This window comes from Malurus melanocephalus, unplaced genomic scaffold (genome assembly GCF_030028575.1).
Source record: "Malurus melanocephalus ecotype Western Australia unplaced genomic scaffold, MMel_1.1 scaffold_653, whole genome shotgun sequence".
Taxonomy (NCBI): Eukaryota; Metazoa; Chordata; class Aves; order Passeriformes; family Maluridae; genus Malurus; species Malurus melanocephalus.
In genome coordinates, this window is record NW_026623885.1 from 260,746 (window position 1) to 284,136 (window position 23,391).

Here is a 23,391-nt window from a genome sequence, read left to right on the forward strand (position 1 = left end):
ACACCGGTCTTCGTCTATGTAGTTTAACTGCACACCCATATATTTATATATAATCCCTGTTATATTTACTTGAGTAACTTTTACAGTGCAAATCTAGTAGCTATGCATCACTGTTAGGAAAAGAAGTGATTCCCACATGACACCATTACTGGCATGACTTCTGCTCCATCTTCACAATCCCACCATACCCACAATAACAATCTACTCTTGAGATTTATCATTGGCTCTGTTACTTCTGCCTCAAACCACTTACAATTAAAACAGACCAAACGTTTACCTTAATATTTTGAGCATCAACATTAGCTCCAGCTTCTAACAGAAGACTAATAACTGTAGTATTTCCTGCTAGCACAGCCCAGTGCAATGCTGTGTTTTTGTGGTATTTGTCTCCCAGATTAACCGAAACATTAAATGTGAGTAGTAATCGCGTTGGATCCACACTAGAAAAGAAAACCCKTGTTAGATCTACAGGTGAACTCAAATACATACCAACTTATTATTGATACATTCAGTTTCTATGAAGATCATTGATCAGGTACTATGTAATAGCAAAGTGACATTTTTTGCTGCCAATTGAGAATGATTCAAAATCTCTTCCAACCAAAACCAATCAAAATTCTGTTGACTTTTAAAGAGCTCTTTAAGACAGCTCATTCTGGGATGTCATGAAACATTTGTTCTACAATTCTAATTTTGTGTTTACCAAAATCTAACGCTACTAACAGATTTGTAAAAATATGCACATGATCATATACTTGAACAATGAAAGTTCAAAACGTGCATGTTTCCACTTCACAACCCAGAAGATGAAAATAAAATAGGATGAGAATGTTGATAATGGCAAGTATTAGTAAGAGCTAGCTTGTGTTCCTACCAACAATCAATGGAGATTGAATTAGGCCCTTCCAAATGGGAATCTAACTAATTTGCTCTCTGGAGAAATGTTATTTTTCATCTATTTTTTCCAATCATCCCCAAAGAAAGGATTAGCAAGTACTTCTTCACAGTACCTTCTTGCCTAAAAAAGTCATTGTATTGGGTTTGGCTGAAATCGAGTTAATTTTCTCCACAGTAGCRCCTATGGTGCTGTGTTTTGGAATTATGACCAAAGCAGTATTGATAACCCAGAGATGTTTTAGCTATTGCTGAACAGTGCTTGACACAGGGYCAAGGCCTTTGCTGCTCCTCACGCTGCCCTGCCAGTGCAGAGCTGGGGGTGCACAAGAAGCTGGGAGAGGACACAGCTGGGGCAGCTGACCCCAGCTGACCCAAGAGATATCCAATATTGCATGGCAGTAGCTCAGCAATAAAAGCTGGGGAGAGAAGAAGAAAGCAGAGGACATTCAGAGTTACAGCATCTGCCTTGCCAAGTAACTGTTACAGGTGATGGAACTTTGCTGAGCTGGAAATGGCTGAACATCTGCCTACTGATGGGAAGTAAGAAAAGAACTGTTTGTTTTGCTTTATCTATTAAACTGTCTTTATTGCAACACGTGAGTTTTCTCACTTTTACCCTACTGATTCTCCTGCTCATCCCACTTGGTGGGAGTGAGGAAGTGGCTGTGTGGGGCTGAGCTACCAAGTGGAATGAATTCACAATAACCATAAATGATGAAAGATAAAATGGCAACTGTGGAAAAAACATCAACTAGTTAACAACAGAGAAAAAAACCTCCAAAAATGCCCAAAACTATATGCCACTTGGTTAACATTAAGAAAAAATCAAAACTGTCCTTATTACCTATGTGTTCTGTAGGCTGCCCACATTAAAGGTGTCATTCCATTTTGATCCATCATATCTACATCCTAAAAGAAGAAAAAAAAAAGAAAAAAAGAGTTGGTGAGATAAGTAAACATACTCGAGATCTAGCAGATGAAAGGCTTTCAATGAGTTTGCAGTGTTCTAAGACTAATCATCTGAATTGGAAGAAAAACTGGCAAGCTTTTAGCACTCAAATAGTATTTTAAAAATGAAAATAAACATTAATGCCACCACTGCCAAAATATAACTATTCCGMTCTATTTTGGAAATTATGAAATGGTCATGCTGTGTAAAACCAGTAATTTGTAACTTAGTWTTAATCTTCAATATTAAAGATATATATAGATGATGTATTATTGCATTCAAAAACAGAAGATTAAAATAATGCACTAGTATTTTAAAAAATACTTGATAAATTAATATAAATACCCCTGTCTGAATCCTAAATTCTACTAAATGCTAGTTGCATCTATTTTTTCACTTGCAAAGCAATTTTCCTTAGTTCACTGAATTCCAACGGTATTTATGTACATGGCTATCAAGTTAATGGATGCCAGAGAATTTTAAAGTTGAAACAAAATCCATTAATAAAAACAACCTGCTCAGAAATAAAACTAATCTATAATCAAGTGGTGACTAAACCAATSGTCAAAAATATATTAAAAAAAMMCCCCAACATTATCACATTTAACAGAAGGTAGCCACAGAATGACAAAAAAGCACCACCCAGACAATTCTTTTAGACCCACCAGAAAGGAATTCGTATCTAAGCATTTCTTCCTCCTTCCTTGCCTGCTTCACTAACAGGGAAGTTGGTAATTCCCAAATACTCCAAGGCAAATTAGACTCTCAAGCACACTTGGGGAGGTTTCACAGAGCAGCACTAACAAAATCACTGCAAGTTAACACAATGCAGGACCTGAAGAGTTTTCTTTAGAGGCAACAGAGTTATGATAGCATTTCCTATGCCACTTCCCTCAGTTCTTATTAGGAAAATTAGATTGAAAGTGTTTCAATGAAGTCTTCTGCTAGAGAAATTCCTGACAGAAACCCAGGAAGTAAGTGATGCTTTCTGCCACCCCCAGAACCTTCTTTGCCCCACTAATTGCAAAATGCCCAGCACCCTGGGATCCCCACTCACGCTGCTGTTAGCCTGACCTAGGCAGTAGTTTCCCAGAAAATCCAACTTAATTCTTTCAAATAATTGTTTTTAAAACACCTCTAGCCTGCAGATAACTCTATAYATTTTTGAGTTTTTACTCTGTTGCTTAATTTAAAAAGAAAATACAGGAAATTTTAAAAACATAATTGATGGGAGGAGGAGAGCAGTTACTTGATTTACTTGCTTGTAAACTGTACTGTTTGTTCAGAGGTTTGAGATCAGGATCCAACTCTGTTTGCCCACAGTACTTGTACAGATTAGATTCTTTTGAGCCTACCAGGACTGCACAACTGCTGGCATTGCCTTTAAGCACCTGTGGTTGAGATCATGAAGGAAATTAGAACCACAGCCCAATCTCAAGTTCATTCATCCTTGAGAAGCACAGCTGATTCACAGGTCATACTTGGAAGATTGTACAAATTACTCAACATGAACAATCAGTCTCTCATCTTTAGATTCCATATAGAAAAGCACCTCTTTGCGACAGTAGGAACATGCTTGGATATAAGCAGAACAATTCCTTCAAWGACTCCACCCAACAAATCCAAACTACACTTGGCACACTAGGTAACAGCCAAAAGGAAAAAACAAAACCCATGAGTTCCAGACTATACCCTGCAAGTAAGTTACACCTAGGCAGGCTACAGCTATTGCTCATCTTAAGCTACTACATTGGTTGAGGCAGATTACTTTTCAAARGAACTTTAACAAGAGGCAAAGCAACTACAATTGACTTGCACACTATTGTACAGACATAACAAAGATGATATAGCTGTGGATAGCACACATGCTCTAACAAACCTCTCARCAAAAATTCCTTTTTATTTCTCCAGATTATTACCATAACTATGGAACAAGTGAGACATTTCAGAAACAAAGTTCACTTCCTGCTTTTTACCAAAGAGAGGGCTGAGGCAAAAGAGTAAACCTTCAGCAGCTGGTGCATATTAACAGACTGTTCTTCTATTCCGGCACCTACCAACAGGAACTTCAGCATTAATTTCTTGTTTAACCCTCAGTGATAGATTAGTGCACATGGAGGGGTGCACCTGTTCTCTTATGACATGGTGCAAGCACTGCAAGAACCACAAATTCTAACAATAAGCAACACAATAATCAAAAATTGCACACAGTGCTGTTCTCTACATGTGGCTCAAGTGTGAACTCTGTGGACCACAACTGGCAAAGTATCCTCTTGTTTCTAGAGTGCAACAACTCTGGTTCAGAGCTGCAAAGATAACTAGCCTTAATCCTAGGACACTAAAACAAGATGCAAAATAAATCTAATTCAAAATAAATCTAAATCTAAATTCTAATTTCAGAGAGGCAAAAATACTGGGCAGAAAATGTTTTCTGCATGAAAAAGATTTGCAGCAATTCTTCTGCTGCTTAGTACTACTTTCTGAAAGCAACAGAGTTGAATGGAAGGACTCTGAGGAGCAGCTAGACATCGAAGGATTATCAGGCTTACCAGGACATTTAAGAAGCAACGGTCTAACCAGTACTGTGATACAATACAGCCTTTCCAAAAGCACAGAAAGTAACCAGGAATCTGATCCTCTTTGGAACCATTACTGTTTATTTCATAAAACACAGACCCTTATACGAAAGGCCCATCACATCATGGCTCAGAATCCTACTCTCCATACAGAAAAGATCCCTTTCACATGGACTGTAGSACAGGGAAAGAAAAACAGACTTTAGAAGCATGTAGAAGAAAATTTATCACTAACGGTGATGTAAGTCTGACAATACTTCTTAATTTAGAAAAGACGTGCGAGTTACTGACTAGAAGCAGAGATTTTGTATGATTCCTATGGAATGAACAGAGCACAGACCAACAAGGAAGGTAACACACAGAACTAAGCCTACTTCGTTCCTTTAAATAAAAGCTCTGTTGTGAATACCCTAGTCCATCTAACACAGAGTCAGCTTTGACATTCATAAGGAAGAAAACAACTGGACTTACAAAATCTGCAAGTGATGTGCACTGAGTTGGTCTAGGAAATAAAACACGGTGCAGTGTCTTAACATTGGCCTAAGCTCGGTAGCAACTGAGGTGACAGTGCTTAGGAGCACTGCTCATGGACTGCAGCACCAAAGCAATTAACGCTGCTGGTACCACACTGGCATCTCCCAATCTGGATGCCACCTACTTCTATAGCTCAGGTGACCCTACACAGCTCGAGACATTAGTTAACATACAAAATTGCAACTCTAAGAACAAAAAAAAAAAACAACTGTACTTGAAGAGTAAGTGCTAGTTAAACTATGAAAGTGACAGTTGAACTATGAGTGTGAAACAGTTAAACTATAATTTTAGAACTAGAATATTTCCTACATGGTTTATCCTACAAGCAACTTTACAGTTACTCATTATCTGTGATTACATTACCTCACACACATGCGGATGAGAACACATTATTCAACCATCTTATACCACATCCATATCTTTACTTACTCCAGGTGAATGTTTGCGTATACAAGGTCCTGATATGCCTCTGGCATTTTAAGTAGCATAAGCTCAATATTAAGCAGTCAAATTGTACACTAAACATTTTCAAGTGCCTTTAAGTTATTTTTCAGTTTTTCTTTCTCRCATTGTTTTAAAATAAAGGTCTTACCTAAACCTGTACTGTGTTATAGATGGCTATTTGATTTCTAATAACATGTACTTGTCCCAGGCTTGATTTTGACCAGGCAACTACTGACACAAATAACATGCTCAAATTCTGACACAGTCTGGCATCAGTCTCTCAGAATTCAGTCAGAGACATGATTAAATAAAAAGCAACAGCTATCAGCTACTGCTGTCTCTTGGCTGAGTAGTACTTGCTGGCATAAAGTAGGTTCACTTCCAATCAAAGCCAGAGGGCATCTGACCAAGAGTTCTTCCCCTACACCACACTCCAGAAGCCGGAGGGCTGGACTCAAGCCTCAGATTGCAAATATTACCATTGGCTGCTGCAGCCCAGAAGAAACAGCAACACTGAAGTTGGATTCCAGCTCTGTCACAAAAATGGGCAAGCAGCAATTAGGAGCAATTTCTTAATCCACCTGTTAATCCTCTACTCAGTTACGAAAGTTGGCTCTTCTCTGACCATGCTCATCCACAAAGGCACCAATACAAGAACTAACAGAAYTAACACAACACAGCAACCTACACTGACCCGTATTTTGACATTTTTCAAGTTATCATTTACTACACAGGTACTACATTAGTTTCAGAACAAGCCTACTCTTCGGGTACAAGAGAACCTGATCTCTGTAAAGAAAAAAAGGCATTGTGGTAATATTTAGGGTTAGCCCACACAGGCAAAYGTAGTTCAAGTTTCCAAATCCAAATCTCAACACTGCAAAAAAGGTGGGGAAAGATATAAAGGAAAGAGATTAATAACCTCATATGTACTAATTAAAGGAAAATTAAAAAACAGAATCATGTTATTTCCCATGGCTTCTAGATAAACCATGTATTTTCTGTAATTGTATGTAATATAGCTAGAGAACTATGAGTTTAGGGATTGTTATTACAATGCTATTGATATTACTAGATTTTAAACATATAAATCAATACATAACTTTTAAAGCTGAAATTTTTGAAGTGCTGTGAAAAATTAATATTAAAATTAWTTCAAATTTACATCACAGAAAGGATACTAAAGTAATACTTGATAATATTTGAGTGATTTAATAAAAGTTAGTGTTTAAAAAATATTGATAAAAAGAGTTTCCTAAAGTAACAGGTTTTAAATTTTAAGGCAATTTTTGTGTCTTTATGTACGTATGCACGTAAAGACATACAGCTTCTTTTGCATTGAAGCATTATATGTTCAATTAAACAGGACAAATGTGTATATAAACATGAAGATAATCACAGGGAGATGTCATAATCACTGCAGAATACTCTTAAGGCTATTAGTATTTATTTATGCTCTGCTTTAAACAACTTCACACTTGTATAATATCAGTATGATTTTTCAGGTAACGTAAAACCCATATACAATTATACATAATTTAAGAAGAAAATACAAAACTTGCTCCTCATGAAAATGCATTCCTCTCCAATCATTATTTCTTACAAAAYGGTAATTATACAAAATTGGATCAGACTCTTCTTTTGCCTCGCTTACTCTTTATCATACACTAAGCACTGTTTTASCAAACTGAATACTGCCTGGAGCAATAGCTCGGGTTTTTTACATGTACAGGTGTAAGTAATTTTCTGCAGCAAATTTAGGATTTGTTTCACACAGACCAAACTCACTGATTTAATATTTTACATGATTCATTGGATCATATCTCACTTGATATTTGAAAGAATAAGCAGAATACAGAAGTGAGAACARCATTTGTATGACTGTCATACAAGAGGAGGGCTTTGTTTTTTTTATATGGTTACACAGTGAATCAAATCTGTGCTTTGGACACATACCTATGGGTGAATAAACCCACAAATTACAGTGCAGGGTGTGTATGACCAAGGTTTTGAGCAGACAGAACGGAGGGACACAACAGGAACAGTAACGAATACACATTATACACACACTTTACAAATCTAGCAGTAATATATGAGACTAGGAAGAAGGTTTGGGGATGTTTGGTTTTCTTTCTATTTACACATGCAAGTAATTAGGAAAAGCAATAAATTAAAAGTTGCGGACTGATGTGTCACTAGATTGTTTATCCATGTATAACTGATGATTCTGTGAAGAATTCTAGAACACTTGCTAATACTGTCCCAGTTACATTTAAAGATTAAACTCATTAAAAAAAAAAAGAATTAGAATTTCCATATACTATACTAGACAGGTGTGAATTAAAGCCAAAGTATTCAGACTACTGTTGCAGGAAATTAATTTATTAGGTGGCACATCAAAACTGTAGTCTACAATAAAGGACATGGAATTATTTTTATATTTACTCAAGCAAAGATTTTGCAAATCCTTAATAATAGGTCTAAGATTCAACTTCTTGGTGTTCCTACTCTAAAGTTTAGTAGAATCTATTTAAATATGATATCACTTAGAATTTACCTGTCCCTTTGCTATCAGGTAAGCAACAATCGAAGTATGTCCAAACTGGGCAGCCAAATGAATACAGCTACATCCTTCTCCATCAATTAGCGACGGATCTGCCCCATATTTCATCAGCTGTACAACCATGGATAAGTGACCCTGTCTAAATGTAACAAAACACAAAAAACAAACAACCAAGTAACTATATGCAGGAAAACTATTAAAATTYGAACACTGAAATAAAACAAGCATGTTTAGCAGGYAATTACACTATCGGAGCTCCCACACTTTAATTCATACTTTAAAAACAGCAACTGTCATGATCTGATTCTCCAACTGAGGAAACAAACTCCCTCATCCCTCATATGAGAAATTCCATGCATATAATGCATTCAYCACATACAATATGCTTAACTGTACTGCATAGCAAAAAAAGACAGCAAAGAAAATAAATCACAGTTTRGAAATATAGTCTACTGTGACTTCTTCCAAGCCACATATGAAACCTGGTATTTTAAGAGATGTCAAACAGGCTAGATACTGTCACTTTTTGTTAGCCTTAAAAACTGTAGTGAAACAAAAGTATGAAAAAAGAACCAAAAAATTTAAAGTCTAAATTTTCTCCATAGTATGTTAAAAGCTTATGCATACTTTTGACATAATAAGCATAGGCATATCTTTCTTTTAGACACAGTGCCTAAGTGTCATGAGCAAAAAGACCTTTTTAATTTTTCAGAAGCAGATTCAGACAATGCTTCACAGAACAGATTRTGGGTATGAACAAACACCAGGAAATTAAATCAAGATTTTGTGCTATTAACACAGAATTACAGACTGTGTTCTGTAACAAAAAGAAAAATAGAAGCTAAAATCTTTAATGGAGGCTAACAAGCAAGTCCTCACCTTTAGCAAACAGATTATTTTGATACATTAAAATCCTAAAAGCTAATTTTCCAAGTCTCCTTTTGCCATCTACAGTCAAAAACRTTAATATGGACACTGTTTCTTTCCGACCTATTTCCAGGTGGCTGTCTGAAGGAGCACGTACTGCTCAATGGGTGTCTTCAATTTTTCCAGCCATTTATATTCTCTGACCATCTTCTACATAAGAAACCTGATGATTTCAAGTATATCTTAAAAAAAAAATCCACACATGCAGTAGAACACTGCAAGGACAATATCACACAAAATTATCCCCAAACCCAGAAGTGCCACTAAACTTCAGAAGACTTGACACAAATAAGATCTTAGAAGAGTAAGGCAAGTTGCCTATACTTTACTTGTTTTCCTATTGAAGCAATCATCTTCCTCTACATCAGAAAAAACCATATGCTGAAAGCTCCTTTAACTTAAACATACTACATTCACACTCAGTAAGCTCAGTAATCAAAGACTGTATCAGTTCTAGTACAAAGTATTCCCAYAAAATACAACAATTTCATAAAACTATCAGTACTCCATGTTAAGCAAAGAAACAGAGAAGAAAATTTTAGATGACTTTTTCCTACCTTGTTGCCCAGTGAAGTGGGGTAGAATTTAAATCTCCTCCAAGCTGATCAACAATAGCACCTTTTGATATATAGTATCTGGAATAACAGGAATAATAAACATTATTGCTTGTATTGTTTAAATAGAAAGAATACAAAGAGCATGTCTGATATTATGAAAAACATGCAGTTAGAGATCAGAAGACCAGACCCTTTTCTTGCCTTCATATAACTTTCCTTTCTAGAGGAGGTCATGCATATACTTTCAATTTTTTTTTCTTCCCTGAGATGAGTTGGGAGACTAGGGATTCCTCCTACTGTGTTTTAAACATTATGCTGCTTCCAAGTTTTATTCTAAGGTAAAACAGAATAATTGCTATATACAGCAGYACAAACCGTGCTACCACAGAAGCTTTTAATAAACTATTCTTAAATAATATGGGGCTGTTGCAGTTGAAAGGAATGAGAAGGTAGTGTCTTTACAAACAGACTGATTCTGGGGGTAAGATAARGCTGATACTGGGAGATAGAAGGAAACAATGGGAAGGATTTCCATAGGAATTCCACTGATTGACTTATCCCAGACTATGTTAATAGACTACCAGAGCAGAGACACAGAGAGGTATAYTGAAAGGGGGCAATGTATGATAGAAGGGGGGTTTCATCAGGCATTTTGGGGAGCCTCTACCTCCCAAGTACCTCAGCCAGTGGGGAAAGAGAGAGGGAACTGCGGACGGGAAATTGCGATAAAAGAGGCTGCGTCCTCTATGAATTTGAGAGACCCCATGGGAAATGCCGATGACCTCTCCCTTTATTCATGAATAAATAGGACTCCTCTGTCTCCTTTTTGGACATAAACCTCTGGTGCTTGTGGATTAATTTTCCTAACACAGTAAACAGAATTCTGAATTACTGACAAAAGATTAGGGTGCTAGATGATTATCATCTGTAGAGAATTTTGGCAAAATAGCAAAATTATATACTCAGAGTTGCAGGTTGTATCATCACTGGAATAACCATGCTGAAGTCATTGATACCAGAGATCACACTTAAGTTACACATTTAGTGGACTAAGATTTTTACATATTTCTCAATTGGTACTAATCAAAAAATAAAAAACATCTGAGTATTTTAAAAATGTGTTTCCCTCAAGAACATTTATAAAAAGATGAGCTACCTGTAGGACCAGAATAAATTGCCTATTTTTAACTGTAATAATTCATATTCATAGTAATTTGTAATGTTCCTGTGAACTGCTTTCATTGCTGTTTTATCTGGGACACTAAATTGGCAGTATTGCTTCTCATATGTGAAAGAAAATGCATGCTTTAGAAAGAAAATAATGTTTCTAAATACAAGCCTTTCCAGAAGGCTTCTAGTTTTTCATTCACCACTGTCTAACCTTTGAAAAGTACTGCCTACCTATAGATTTGTAAGTGTTTGCATGTTTCAAGTACCTGTGCCTGCAGACTTTTCACTCTGAAAATACCTATCAGGTATATATAAACGCTGCTCTCCCACCCACACAAGCTGTCCTTCAAATCCTCAGCACTGAATTTCTGGCACCTCAAACTCTGCTGTTTCAAGACATGGCAAGAAGAAGAGCAACAAACAGAACAACTTGAAAAACATTACTCTTAAGTAACTGCCTTCATTTTTGAGTGCTTATTGATTCAGAGAATGAAATTTCAAAAACAGCCCTTTTAGGAACCTTTAGAACAGAAACTGAGAAATGCATGTCACGCTAAACACATCTAAAGAAAAAGTTCTTTTATACAGGTGCTTTAGAGCCATCAGAAACAACGGAGTTCTTCAATGGATTTCCCAAAGTAAAAAAAGAACAGTGTGTAAGATAAGATCTGCTCTGATTGATGCTAGTCTCCAACACTAGAAGAACAAAACTTCAACATCTCTTTGAAGAAGATTTTTTATTTCTCCATGAGAAAAACCAAAGATTTTGTCAGTGCCTTGGTCCCATCTAGGTGAAAACACAAAGCATATATATGGTAAAGAAACTAATTTTGTTACAGTGAAGTATCAGCTACCAACTGAGGAGCTATTTAATCCCCCTTGGAAGGAGTTCCAAAGCAAATCTGGTCTAGATAAAAAGTCAGCACAGAGAAATTCACAGTCAAAACTTGGATTCATCTCTTTGATGTGACAGTCACTCAAGAGGAGGTGAACACTAAACAGATTGTCTTCATTCAAACACTGGTCCTTGAAGAAACGCAGAATATGTTCAGATTCTACTGGCARCAGAACTGCTTACTGGTTAGTAGGTTTTATTTAGAAGGAAGAACTTGCAGTTTGACAACTGGGAAAAGACAAGGCGACAATCTCCTGCCAGATGGTGCATTGAAATAACATGTTTCTTTAAGGGTGTTTTTAGACTTAGTTGAGACTTATCACTGCATTTCAGTATCGGTACACAAAAAAGGTAAGATTTTGCTGCAAAACCAGGCTGAGAACTTAATCTCCTTGTCTAAGCAAGTCTTGCAGAAGGAAATTTGTTCTAGTTGAGAAGCTCCCCAAAGAAAGAAAGAACTGGGCAATCCTACTCTGAGTGAGTCATCTAAGCTTCCACTAGAAGATGCCAGGCATGCAAGTCCTATTTAAGCAAGCTACTTACACTCAAAGTAAGCAGATCTCATAAGAGGTCGCCTTAAGAAGAAAATACTTCCACTGATCTTCACATTAGGATCACTAAGTCTTTGACAGGCATTTGAAAACTACCTCAGCTTGCATTCAGCACTTGAGGAATCAAAGTGCATGCAATCACTATTACTAGAAGAAGGAAAAGTGGAAGCAAAATTCTTGTCTGGGGAAAGCACAACACATGATCGGGAAATGTAGGCAGTAAGTAACTGTAGAGACATCAGGCCATTTTTTGCATTTTTACAAAACTGAGTTGAAGAGATACCAATAGATCAGTTTCACAATGAAAACAGGACTCTGTTGTAGACACAATTCTCCCTTATTCTACAGAAATATGAAAAGGTTCTGTAGTTTCCTTATCTATAGGTTTCACCACTATCTACACTGAATTTCAAGTCTCACAATAGATGGGATGAAGAAATGATAAAAATAAGAGAAGTCTAATCCCAAGTCTGCACTCCCCACAGACAAGCTTCTAAGCTACTTCATTGGAAAAAACAACATTACAACATAGTCAACACCCACTAAGCAAGACACGGACATCTGGTGTGACAAAAGTAGACAACTTTATCTCTGTAGTACCAAGCTTGATAGCCCAAATATTCAATGAAATTATCCACTGCACATACAGGGGAAATACAAGACACTTGGGGAAAGACGTGACAGGCTTGAACATCAAGAAAGGACACTGAATAATTTCATTCTAAGGAAATAAAATCAACCAGTATCTTGCAAAAAAGAGAGAGCACACAATCAAGTGAGTGATATGAACTAAAATCAAGATCTCCTTAAGACAGAGGAACCTGAAGTGTGAGAACTGCATCAGGAAAAGGGAATTTTAGATACAGTTAGACACATCAGTAGTCACATACACTCCAGTAAACAGCAGGAAGAAAATGCAATGTGGTATGTCACAATGGTAGAGATCCATTAATAGACAAGAGCTTTGACATACTGTCAAGGAAAAAAGGACAAATTAGACACATTAGATTTAAAGACATTCAGTTATCTTAAAAAAAGAAATCAAAGTTTTTAAGGACGTAATTGGTTTTTGTTTAACTTGAAGTGTAATACATACTTCACCAGATCTATCCTGTTGTTGATTGCAGCCCAGTGGAGAAGCGTTACATTTTCTTTGTCTGGTTGTCGTACATCATAACCAGCTTCCACCAATTCTCTACATCGTTCATATATTCCATACCTGGAAGAATAAAATAAGATTTGTCAAAATGCTTACCTTAGATAAACATACATTCAGCAAACATCGTATTTTTTTGTCACAATACAAAATCTTCAACAGAAGAGAAATTAAGAAGAAACTTTCCTTTTCTACACGATTACAAATCTCTTTCAACAAGAAGCTTCTCCTGACAAAAGTTATACTAATCAAATCGAGACATTACAGAAAACTTGTGTCCTCAGAAAACTGTACAGGACAAAATATCTACCACTAGTACACTAAATACAAGTAACTTTTTCCTTCCCAGAAACTCCGCTACGTTTGTTTCACCCACTTCTGTTCTTCTTTTCCAGCTCCTGAAGACCAAAAAAACCTCAGCCAGCTGAATTGACAGCATCTTCCTAAAATTCAGCACAAGATAAGATCATTGAGCCAATTACTAGGACTAGCGGCTCAAATAATTCCCATTTTTCTTCTCAGGACAAAAAACCAGCGATCTTCCTGATAAGTGTTGGTATAACTTTTCTTTTTTTAGGCCACTTCAAAATTCTGTACCTTAATATAAAATTTATTATTTTGTTAAAGAGAACTATTAAATGTGACATACTGCCATTTGAAMAAAATCGGTTTGTGTTTGAAAGTTGAAACAAATCAGGAAGCATAAATATCACTTAGGCATTTAATGAAGGAGTAACTCCAACATTAAATGTTTGCCTTGATGCTTAACACTGCTTCACCACCTATTTTTAGTGTCAAAGAAAGCAATGCAGCAAAGCAAGTAAAGATTACATTTCAAAAATCTCTACATACCATAGGGATTTCTCAAGTCTCAAGGAGGAGAATATGGGAATGACTTGAAATCAAGGTGATTGCCTTGTGACATCTGACTTCTGCTAAAACAGAATCTGAACAGCCTCTCAAAAGTTGGGATTTAACTACGTTTTTCATACGCTGATTCTATGTTCTACTTTCTGCAGAAGAGACCGCCTTAGAAAAGGCTCTTCTGCTCCACTTTATCAACTTGCACAACTGATGCAGAGACCTTCTTCCTAGGGTAGTTAGCATTCTTACTTTTTCTTTCATGTATTTGAATGGAACCTCAATCTGGATGGTACTACCACAAATGAATGCTCAAATGACTGAAGCCAACAAAACTCAGGAATGCTTTCTAAGCCTGTCACAGATTTGAAGTACAAAAATTAGCTTGACACTATTAAAAAAAGTACTAGACATAACAGCCTACTTAGATCATGTTGTTTTCAATTTCTTAGGCAAGTTGCACTAGAAATTATGAAAAATGTGGGAAATTGTTGTCATATTTCTTTTTAAATATTACAAAAGGTCAGAACAAAAACTATTGCTTGCAGTAGATACCAACTGGCAACACACTTGCAAACTGGTCCCTCAAACTGAGTTAAAAAGCAGCAGTCTTGAATAATTTGGACAACAAAGGTTCCTTTTTAATCCACTGAGAGAGGTGGAAAGAAGATGTTTAGATTACAATGACTCAAAAATATACAGCTAGCTAGACAAGTTTGTATCATGCTCAGACAAACGTGACAGCTAGGAAAACTAGCAAGGTTCTAAGTCAATCCAGTCTTGAGGCACACCATCTATGAAGTCCTACTATAACAGGTAGCGTGGCTTGGTGAGTACTAGTACGAATAGCTTGACTGATACATACCATTCCTGACTTCCAATCTCTACTGGAAGAGCCACTGAAGTAATTTAGGACTACAAAAGGCAGGTCAGCCAAGAACAAGGAGTCAGGAGACAGTAGGAGAGATGGGGGAAGGAAGGACTTCCAAAAGCGGGACAGCAAATTCTGATCTTCCCACAGTACAGTATCACACTGCCATATGACAGTATCTGAAGGCAGCCTGGAAAGTGATCCATATAGAATGGCAAAGCAACTATTYGTTGACATGCTATTCTATTCCAGTCAGCTGTTACGACACTCCTTCCTACTGGAGATAGCCTGCTGCCTTCACTTAAACTACAAACTGAAACCATAACATAAGAAATTATTGACCTCAGCCCTATTAGGTTTAACCAGCTTAAATTAGGTCACCATCTTAAAAAATTACATAGCCTAAGGGYGAAATTAGCTGACCCTCATCTTTTTAAGTAAGCAGTACTAAACAACAAGTAGGAATTATTTTAATAAAATATTCTAAGTTATTACAAAGATACAAAGAACACAAGTATACAATAATGCTAACTTCCTCTAAAGTGTAAGAAGCAATCATGTAAAGCTTTCATGCAAAGGATTAGGATTTTCCTTACATTTGCTGGTTTTGGGTGGGATCAAGTTAGTCTTCTTCAGAGTGGTTCCTATGAGGCCCATGTTTAGCATTTGTCTGTAAACATTGTTGATAAACACACCAGTATTTTACATGTTGCTGAACAGTGCTTGACAAAGGGTCAAGGCCTTTGCTGGTCCTCATGCTACCCTGCCAGTGAGCAGGTTGGGGGTGCACAAGAAGTTGAGAGGGAACAGAGCTGGAACAGCCAACCCCAGCTGACCGAAGAGATATCCAATATTGCATGGCAGTATGCTCAGCAACAAAAGCTGAGGCATAAAGGAGGGACATCTGGAGTAAAGACACTTGTCTTCCCAAGTAACTATTACATGGACATGGCTGAACATTCACCTGCCCATRAGGAAGCGATGAACGAATTCCTTGTTTTGCTTTGCTTGTGTATGCAGCTTTTGCTTTATCCATTAAAATTTGTTTATTTTACCCTTTTGGTCGATTTCTCCATCCCCCCAGAGGGGGAGCAAGCGAGCAACTGTTCAGGACTCAGCTGCCCAGCAGTTAAACCACTACATCTCTATTGGCCAGCTATGGCAAGCCGCACATATGGTTTAAGACTAGTGTCCTAACAAGTTGACCACACAACACAAAACCTTTGACTCCTACCTAAGCTTTTGTTACACCATGCTGACAAGATAGGTATAACCAAAAAGGACTGTGACAGTCTTGGGGGAAGGAGACAGAGGGGTGATTATTTTTTGCGGGTTTATGGAGGGAGGGGGTTGGAGGGGTTGTTTGTTGAATTCTTTATTTTATTATAAGCGAAACTTAGGTCTTACAGAATATGTGATGCTACTTTCTGAAGAACTTGGTTTAAGAGGTATGAAAACAAAGGAAAGTTGTCACAAGTGACCCTGCAGCCCACTGAGGCAGGATGCTGTTGCCAGTGTCCCTGCAAAAGTGCCCACAGAATGCTCCAATTACACCCCCATGATGCTTACAAGTACCTCCTTCTATAATTCACCCCCATGCTGCGGTGAATTCACCCCTGGGCAAAGACTCCTGCATGGCTTCAGACACAAGAAGGAAGAGTAGGAACGGATTCCTTCTTTGGGTTTAGCATCACAGATTTCACATTCCCCCCACTAAAAGGCAAACTGCAAGTCACAATACATGATACTCCTTGGCCACAGAACATGAAATTCTGCAATATATCAGAAGAGCCTTTAAAGGAAAACAAAGCTTTTCCCAAAAGTGATACTGAGAATGAGGTATACAGCAATTTTTTAACTTAAGTCGCCTTCAGTTTGTCTCTTCCTAGCAATTTATTTTTGATATCTTGAACTCACCAATAACTAATTACTACAGATGTAGCAGACAAAGGATAATTTAATGAATCTTCAATTTACTAAATTCTCACAAGAGGACTTAGGGATCTTGACAGACTAAATCTGCCTGGCAAAAAAAGGTAGGAATTTACAACAATTTGCTCCTCTTCCTGGTAACAGCAGGCTCTCTTCAATCAAATAAACCACTGAATCTGCTGCAGTTATGGTTTCTCAAGCACTGTCCCAGAGCAGCAGCATTCTTCTCTCACATACAACCCACAGTCCTCTTCCATCAATTTGCTGCAGCTGACTTCACCTTGCCTTCTCCAAAGGTTCAATGACACACTGTTTGGTTAGAAAATGACAAAGTCACCTATTTCAGACACTCAGCATAATCATGCTTGTAATGTTGTTATAAAGGGCTCTATGCCCTTCAAGAGTAATGGAGAGAAAGATTCAAATCCTCACAGGACACTGATAGATGAATCTACAAATATTCAGCATCTCAGTGAATTCTAGAGGGTGATGCTGTAAACATCAATGCTGAGCATAATTAAAACATATTAYTGAGCTTGCCTTGCTCTGAAAGAAATGGGATTAGTCCAGGGCAAAAATACCACTGTGCAAGTTCATTTTGCTACCACAGTCTGTATGCCATTCAGTAACTAACCTGTAACATTTTATTTGTCATTGCAGGTTAAAGGTATTCTGACCTTAATACATTGAAAACCAGTACCCTACTGCCTTCTGCATTTTAAATATGTAATCATTTTCTATTCTTTTGTCTATAAACACATAGACGCTTGAAAATAGACAATGCCAGCTTTGCAGCACGATTAACATTAAATTTGGCCACAATAATAGGAAGGAATCTCTCTACAGTGAGTACATCACCATGCCAACCAAGAGTAGGTAAGCCAGGAGCTCATTCCCTCATTTTGCTATCATTGTAACTCAAATCAACAGAAAAACGATCTTTTTCCTCTTTGGAAATCTCATTCCCATGAATGATGGTGGTTAAATACTAACAAAGCCTTTAACACATTCTCAAGGCTTTTGTGTTAACAGTAAGACAGTTTTGTTTTCAACAGGAAAGGTTTAACTCAATGAACCATTAACAGCAGTGTTGGAAGACAAAAGAAATTCAGCTCTTAAATACTGTTCCAAAGCCCTAAATTGTCCATACAGTTGCAGCCCTACTACTAATGTGGTTAAAAAAGCCCCACCCTTCCAGAGAATGATCAGGTACATCTCACTTTCAACAATACAATCAACCCCATGAGTACAAATAACCAGGAACAATGGATGCGTACCTGTGTCACAGTCAGTGTACTCTCTCCTGTGAGTAGAGGAAAAGAGTCAGGAGCATTAATTCCTSTGGCCAACCCTTACCAATTTTAATTATTCCATATATACCATTTTTCATCAGTTACCCTATGACTGATGAGATACCGTCATGAAAAAAGATGTATCTAACAATTTCTTTCCTGGGCAAGATTCAACATATTTCATATTTTATGTTGCACTATTTCACAATGTACGGTACTTCATTTTGAATGATTGCATTGAAYAAAAATAACAGAAAAGTTAATCTCRTGATAATGAAATCCTAACACTTGAGCACAAGAAATCAATCTTCCAGATGCCACAAAAGCACTTGTTAATATCATTAATGTTTAATACCCAAGATCATAATGGTCATTTAACTTACTTTCAACAAAGGCAGAATTTGATCAAACTCCCTACAACCAAAAGCACCTATTAACGCTCAACTGAACTGAAGAACACAATGCCAGGATTAATCTGTCTCAGATTTTGTTCTCCTGTGACAGCCCATCACATACTTCTCTACCTGTGAACTTTAGCTACTTCTCAGTTCCTGAGTTTCTAAGATTCAAAACAAAACAAAGGCATCACAAGACATCTATTAAAAGTTATAATTCCTGCCTTGGACAACAGAGGGCTACGGCTGCCAGACAAYAGAAGTAAATGTACCCAAGGTATCAAAATTAAAGTTCACTTTTAAATCACTTACGACGTTTTTTTTAAACAAGACTTAATTCCCTCCCTGGAGCTCCACTGAGGACTCCGAATATCAGAGGAACAAAACCAAAGGCATGCATGGATGATTTTTTTACTACTCCTTTGAAAACAGTTTTTCAAATACAGATGAATGGCCTGCTTCTGCTTTCAAATACAGATGAGTGGCCTGCTTCGGCTTTCAAAAGCACAGTTGAGACTTTCTATGAACCAGTTTTGCTATAATATAAGATGGCAAAAAATTACACACATACTCAAACATCTGCAATGTGAAGGGCCGAGACCACCTTTAAAGGGCCGAGTGTGTCGGAGCAACCATTTGTCAGGAGACGGGAGAGACGCACAACGACCTCTGGATCTGGCAGAACTCTCTCATTTATTGTGCGCACAACAACGGCTTATATAGGTACACTTCCTAACGGTAATAACTGTTTAATCCAACTTTTTCCTAATGATAGTAACAGTAACTTAACGTTTATCAACGCCTGCTAACACTATATATTGCCTTTTATGGCAACTCTGCTGTTACAGGTCTCACGCGCTGACTCCCTTGTACCATTAGATACATCAACAGGTCTAGTGGACACGAGGGTACACGGGACAGGGACCTACTGCAACTGTCAACTGCAGCTGCCGCTCGTGGCCAACGATGGCCAACGGCTCAGACAGYTCCAGAATATTCACAGGCCCTTTATCCCTCAACCAAGCCTTGAACAGGCTCTCCACACAAGTGCTACCTTTAAAGCTACCTAGATTCTCTTGGATATGCTCACTATGAAGTCAGTGAAAAGGGTTCTTTGTATGAATAAACACTAAAATCAAATATTGTGACTTTTACTCCAGCAAATTTCTACAAAATAAAAACAGAGACTGACTATTTTTGATACAAAGGAATTATGAGGAGCATAATGAGGGGAAAATGCAAATGCCAATAAACTCTTTTCAATGAGATGAACAACTGTGTTCTATACAAAGTCTTAATGTGATTATAAGAAGTTATTGTATTTGTAGCTCTTAGTGTATAAGCATGTTAATTTAATTAATGTCCAACCCACAGATTAAGAAGATAAAACACTGAAACAGTTCAGTGAGATAAGAAACAACATACAAATAGTTATGGAAAAATGTGAGGAGTTTGCAAGCTTTTATTTTTCCTTTCTGAAAAACATAATCTTAAAAATATAATCTTAAAAACATAATCTTAAAAATAAGTATTTTATTTACATGGTTTTATTTCTATGTAATCTAGCGTCAATAAAAACAAAAAAAGAATTCTACAGTCAAACAGCATATAGGAAATACAGATGTATTTTAAATTTTTTCATCGCATTTTTCTCATAATCATCTTTAAGGTTTAAGGAACTAAGCTCTCAGTTTTCATGTATGTTGAAACAATAATACAACTATTTTMACAGGAAAAATTGGACTTGGAAAAAGCCCCACCCAAACCAAGAGACTGAAAGTAAGTCTTATTATATTCTACTACATCTTGCTTCAGCTTATTGAACTGCTTGGGGGAAGAGCTCTAGAAGACTGATAAGTGACCCTGTTTTACAAAAACTTTTTGTGGCATCTTACTTACATTAGCACTGAACAAAAAAGTAAGGAAAATCAGCAAAGATTTTAAACTCAGTGAATATTAATTTTTGAGGACAAAGGATAGAGGATAAGATTACCTATTTTTTATACATAGATGTGATAGGTTATGCTTCTATAAATGTGAAAAAGCGCATCTTTTAAAGAACACTGAATTAATATATTAGCATTATTTATTTATTTTACTGCAAGTTTCATGATATTTGGTGGGTTTATTTTCTACTTCAAATTTCAGAGATATTTCCCTTTATGACATACGTATTTTATACATGGCCTTGAAATCCTAGTAAATGTGAATTCTCCTTCTAGTCAGGAAAGTACAGCCTGGATACCACAACTTGATCATGTTGACAGTCTCCCTTCCCTGCAATATTAACCCTTAGGGCTGTGATAGAAAACGGCAGTCCTTGTGGTGAAAYGGCAACCCAGACCTGTTGGTTATTGTATAAGGAGATCAGAAAAGAATTTTAACAATTCAGCTGAAAGCACAGATCAGCCTAAATCCGCGGGTTAAGAGGGACAAAGGCATTTTAGGTTTTCAAACATGCAATAAGCATACAAGAATAGAAGTAGGTAATTTGCAAAACCACTTCTGTTGTCATACTTGCATACTTGTATAAGAAGCAGCTAGTTTGATATAATGCCAATATTTTAATTTCTAAAAATACCTTAACGTGAGTATTACAGTTTGCAGTGTTACTAGTAAAGTATTTAGAGCAACAAAAGCAGAGTCAGGTTTCAGGAAGCCAAACTCCTTACAACTCAAAACAAAAAGTGAACGAAAGTACATACTTCCTATGCCTAAACTGGGTCTGTGTCACATGCAGAGCTGCAAAGCTGCTTTCAGTTCGGGGAGGTTTCTTTTAGGAAAAAAAAGGAAAGAAAAGTTTTCTCTTAAGAAGAAAAAGAGCCCTGAAAGGTACGTAATGGCTGAAGCATTCAYATTAACAATACAATAAAAATTTACAAATCTTACAAAACTATTTCAGCTCATTGAAGGAAAATAACGGTGGTGATGGTTTCTGAATGGCAATAAATAGCAAATTAAAAAATGGTGTCATGACAACTCTCCAGAAACTCTTGTGAATTAGTATCTACTAAAGGACTGTGGAACAAATTTGTATAATTCATCTGCATTAAGAATGCAACTAAATCTACACTCAATTTACTCCTACAATCCTCCTCTAGTACTAAACTCAGTTTCATAGCAGCACTGAGACTACAGAATCAGAGATAATGAAAGTCAGACATATTCTTTCTAATCTATAAATCAATCAAACCCCTATGTTTGCATACAAATGTTGCCTGCTTACCTCTTAATCATCACCTGCAGAAAATAAACATCAGTACTAGAAGAAAAACCTCATTCTCTCTTCCAACAATTTGTCCAGCAATCACCTTTATTTACAAGTTGCCCCAATTCCTCCCATATTTTTTCATACAATTATCATAAATTTGTCATAACAGTAATTTTGTAGAGTTCATGTCTAAAATCTTCTGCTATTTTATTGACAAATACAGTTTACCTTCCAATTCAATCAAGTAAAACAACCCATTGTACTGTTTCTAACCGGCACAGTAAGACAAATCTAATATTCAAAAATAGACTTACTGTGTGGCTTTGACAATGTCCCAAGTGCTGTAATCATCAATGTGACTTTTCCGTCCAAGAGATTCACTGTATCCATGGTTGTAATGGCTTTGAGGTTTTATTTCCTAAAAAAGACAAACTTACTTTTAGAACACACAAATCAGCAAGTTTCTGAGGAAAAAAAAATTTATAAGCAAAACCAAAAGCAGTACCCAATTCAATGTACTATAAAATTACCTTCATGTAAGGGTGGTATATTTCTGCATTTTGGAAAGCAGGCCACCATACTCCCCAGTATAGTTTTCAAACACTTTACAGAAGACACAATTTGCAATGGYAGCATTCTGACAAATCCGACACTAGCAAATTTCTTCAGTTAGTACCGGGCTTGGGATTTTATTTTTTAATTTGCTGCCCTTTACTTTTATAACTGCAACATAACATAACTAGAAAAGCTATTTGCCGCAAATTGACAAAGTCTCACTCTGTTACTACAAATAAACATTGCATTTTGAATAGCATAGTCAAATACCTTCGAGAAAACAAATAACTGGGAATGATTAATACTTTATTGATTCTTCAATTCCTTTAGAGGTTATCTGTGTATGTTTAACCTGCGGGTCTCAAAAATAAATGGCATGACCATGGCATGTTCTTCACAGATACAGCTCCCTAACTTGATTATGTTGATGAAGGGCAACACTTCCAGGTTCAATACTTCCCTTGGTGAAATCTATATTCACTGTATCATGAGGGCAACAATACACCATTTTTCTTTAAAAACACATGAAAGCTCAGCAAGATGAAATGGAATAATTAATTCTATACATCATATAAACAATTTTTTATGGGTTTCAGATACTATAGCTGATTGCCTCTGTGCATCAGCCATGCAGTTCAGCAAGCTACGTAAAAAATCATTAAAACTGCAACAGGGGTAAGAAAGCAAAAAAAAAAAAGTAGCAAGCTCTCTGGAAGTTCTAAAAATGCATTTCAGTTGGTTTCATTAGAATGTAATGTTAGTTTTTCCCAACATATGCTTCTATGAGAAAAATTTTTATCTTTAATCTAAACCTGGAAAACTTTAAAACACCTTATGAAAGGTGTTTAATTAAACAATTCCAGCTTCCAGTTAGTGAAATGAGCATGTATACTAGACAGATGCTTAATTTTTTTTAAAAATAAAGATAAATTAGTTAAGACAATCATCATGTAGGGCACCTAACCTTAACAAGGATTCACAGTGATAAATCACCTACCTTTCCCTAGAAGCTTCTGTTGCCCTGTTAGCTTAAGTGACTAAGAGATACATAAGCG

The 23,391-nt window shown here is 36.7% G+C and overlaps 1 protein-coding gene across 1 annotated transcript in view; it reads right to left on the minus strand.

Annotated features, from left to right (window-relative positions):
- The window catches only part of ZDHHC17 (zinc finger DHHC-type palmitoyltransferase 17), a 65,589-nt gene that overhangs the window by 27,125 nt on the left and 15,073 nt on the right, over nt 1-23,391 (minus strand). The window contains exons 2-7 of the mRNA XM_057383687.1: nt 22,096-22,199; nt 13,160-13,282; nt 9,448-9,525; nt 7,958-8,102; nt 1,742-1,806; nt 278-440 (exon numbers count right to left, since the gene is read on the minus strand). Of these exons, the coding sequence (XP_057239670.1) occupies nt 278-440; nt 1,742-1,806; nt 7,958-8,102; nt 9,448-9,525; nt 13,160-13,282; nt 22,096-22,199 (678 nt within the window). The remainder of the gene's footprint in view (nt 1-277; nt 441-1,741; nt 1,807-7,957; nt 8,103-9,447; nt 9,526-13,159; nt 13,283-22,095; nt 22,200-23,391) is intronic.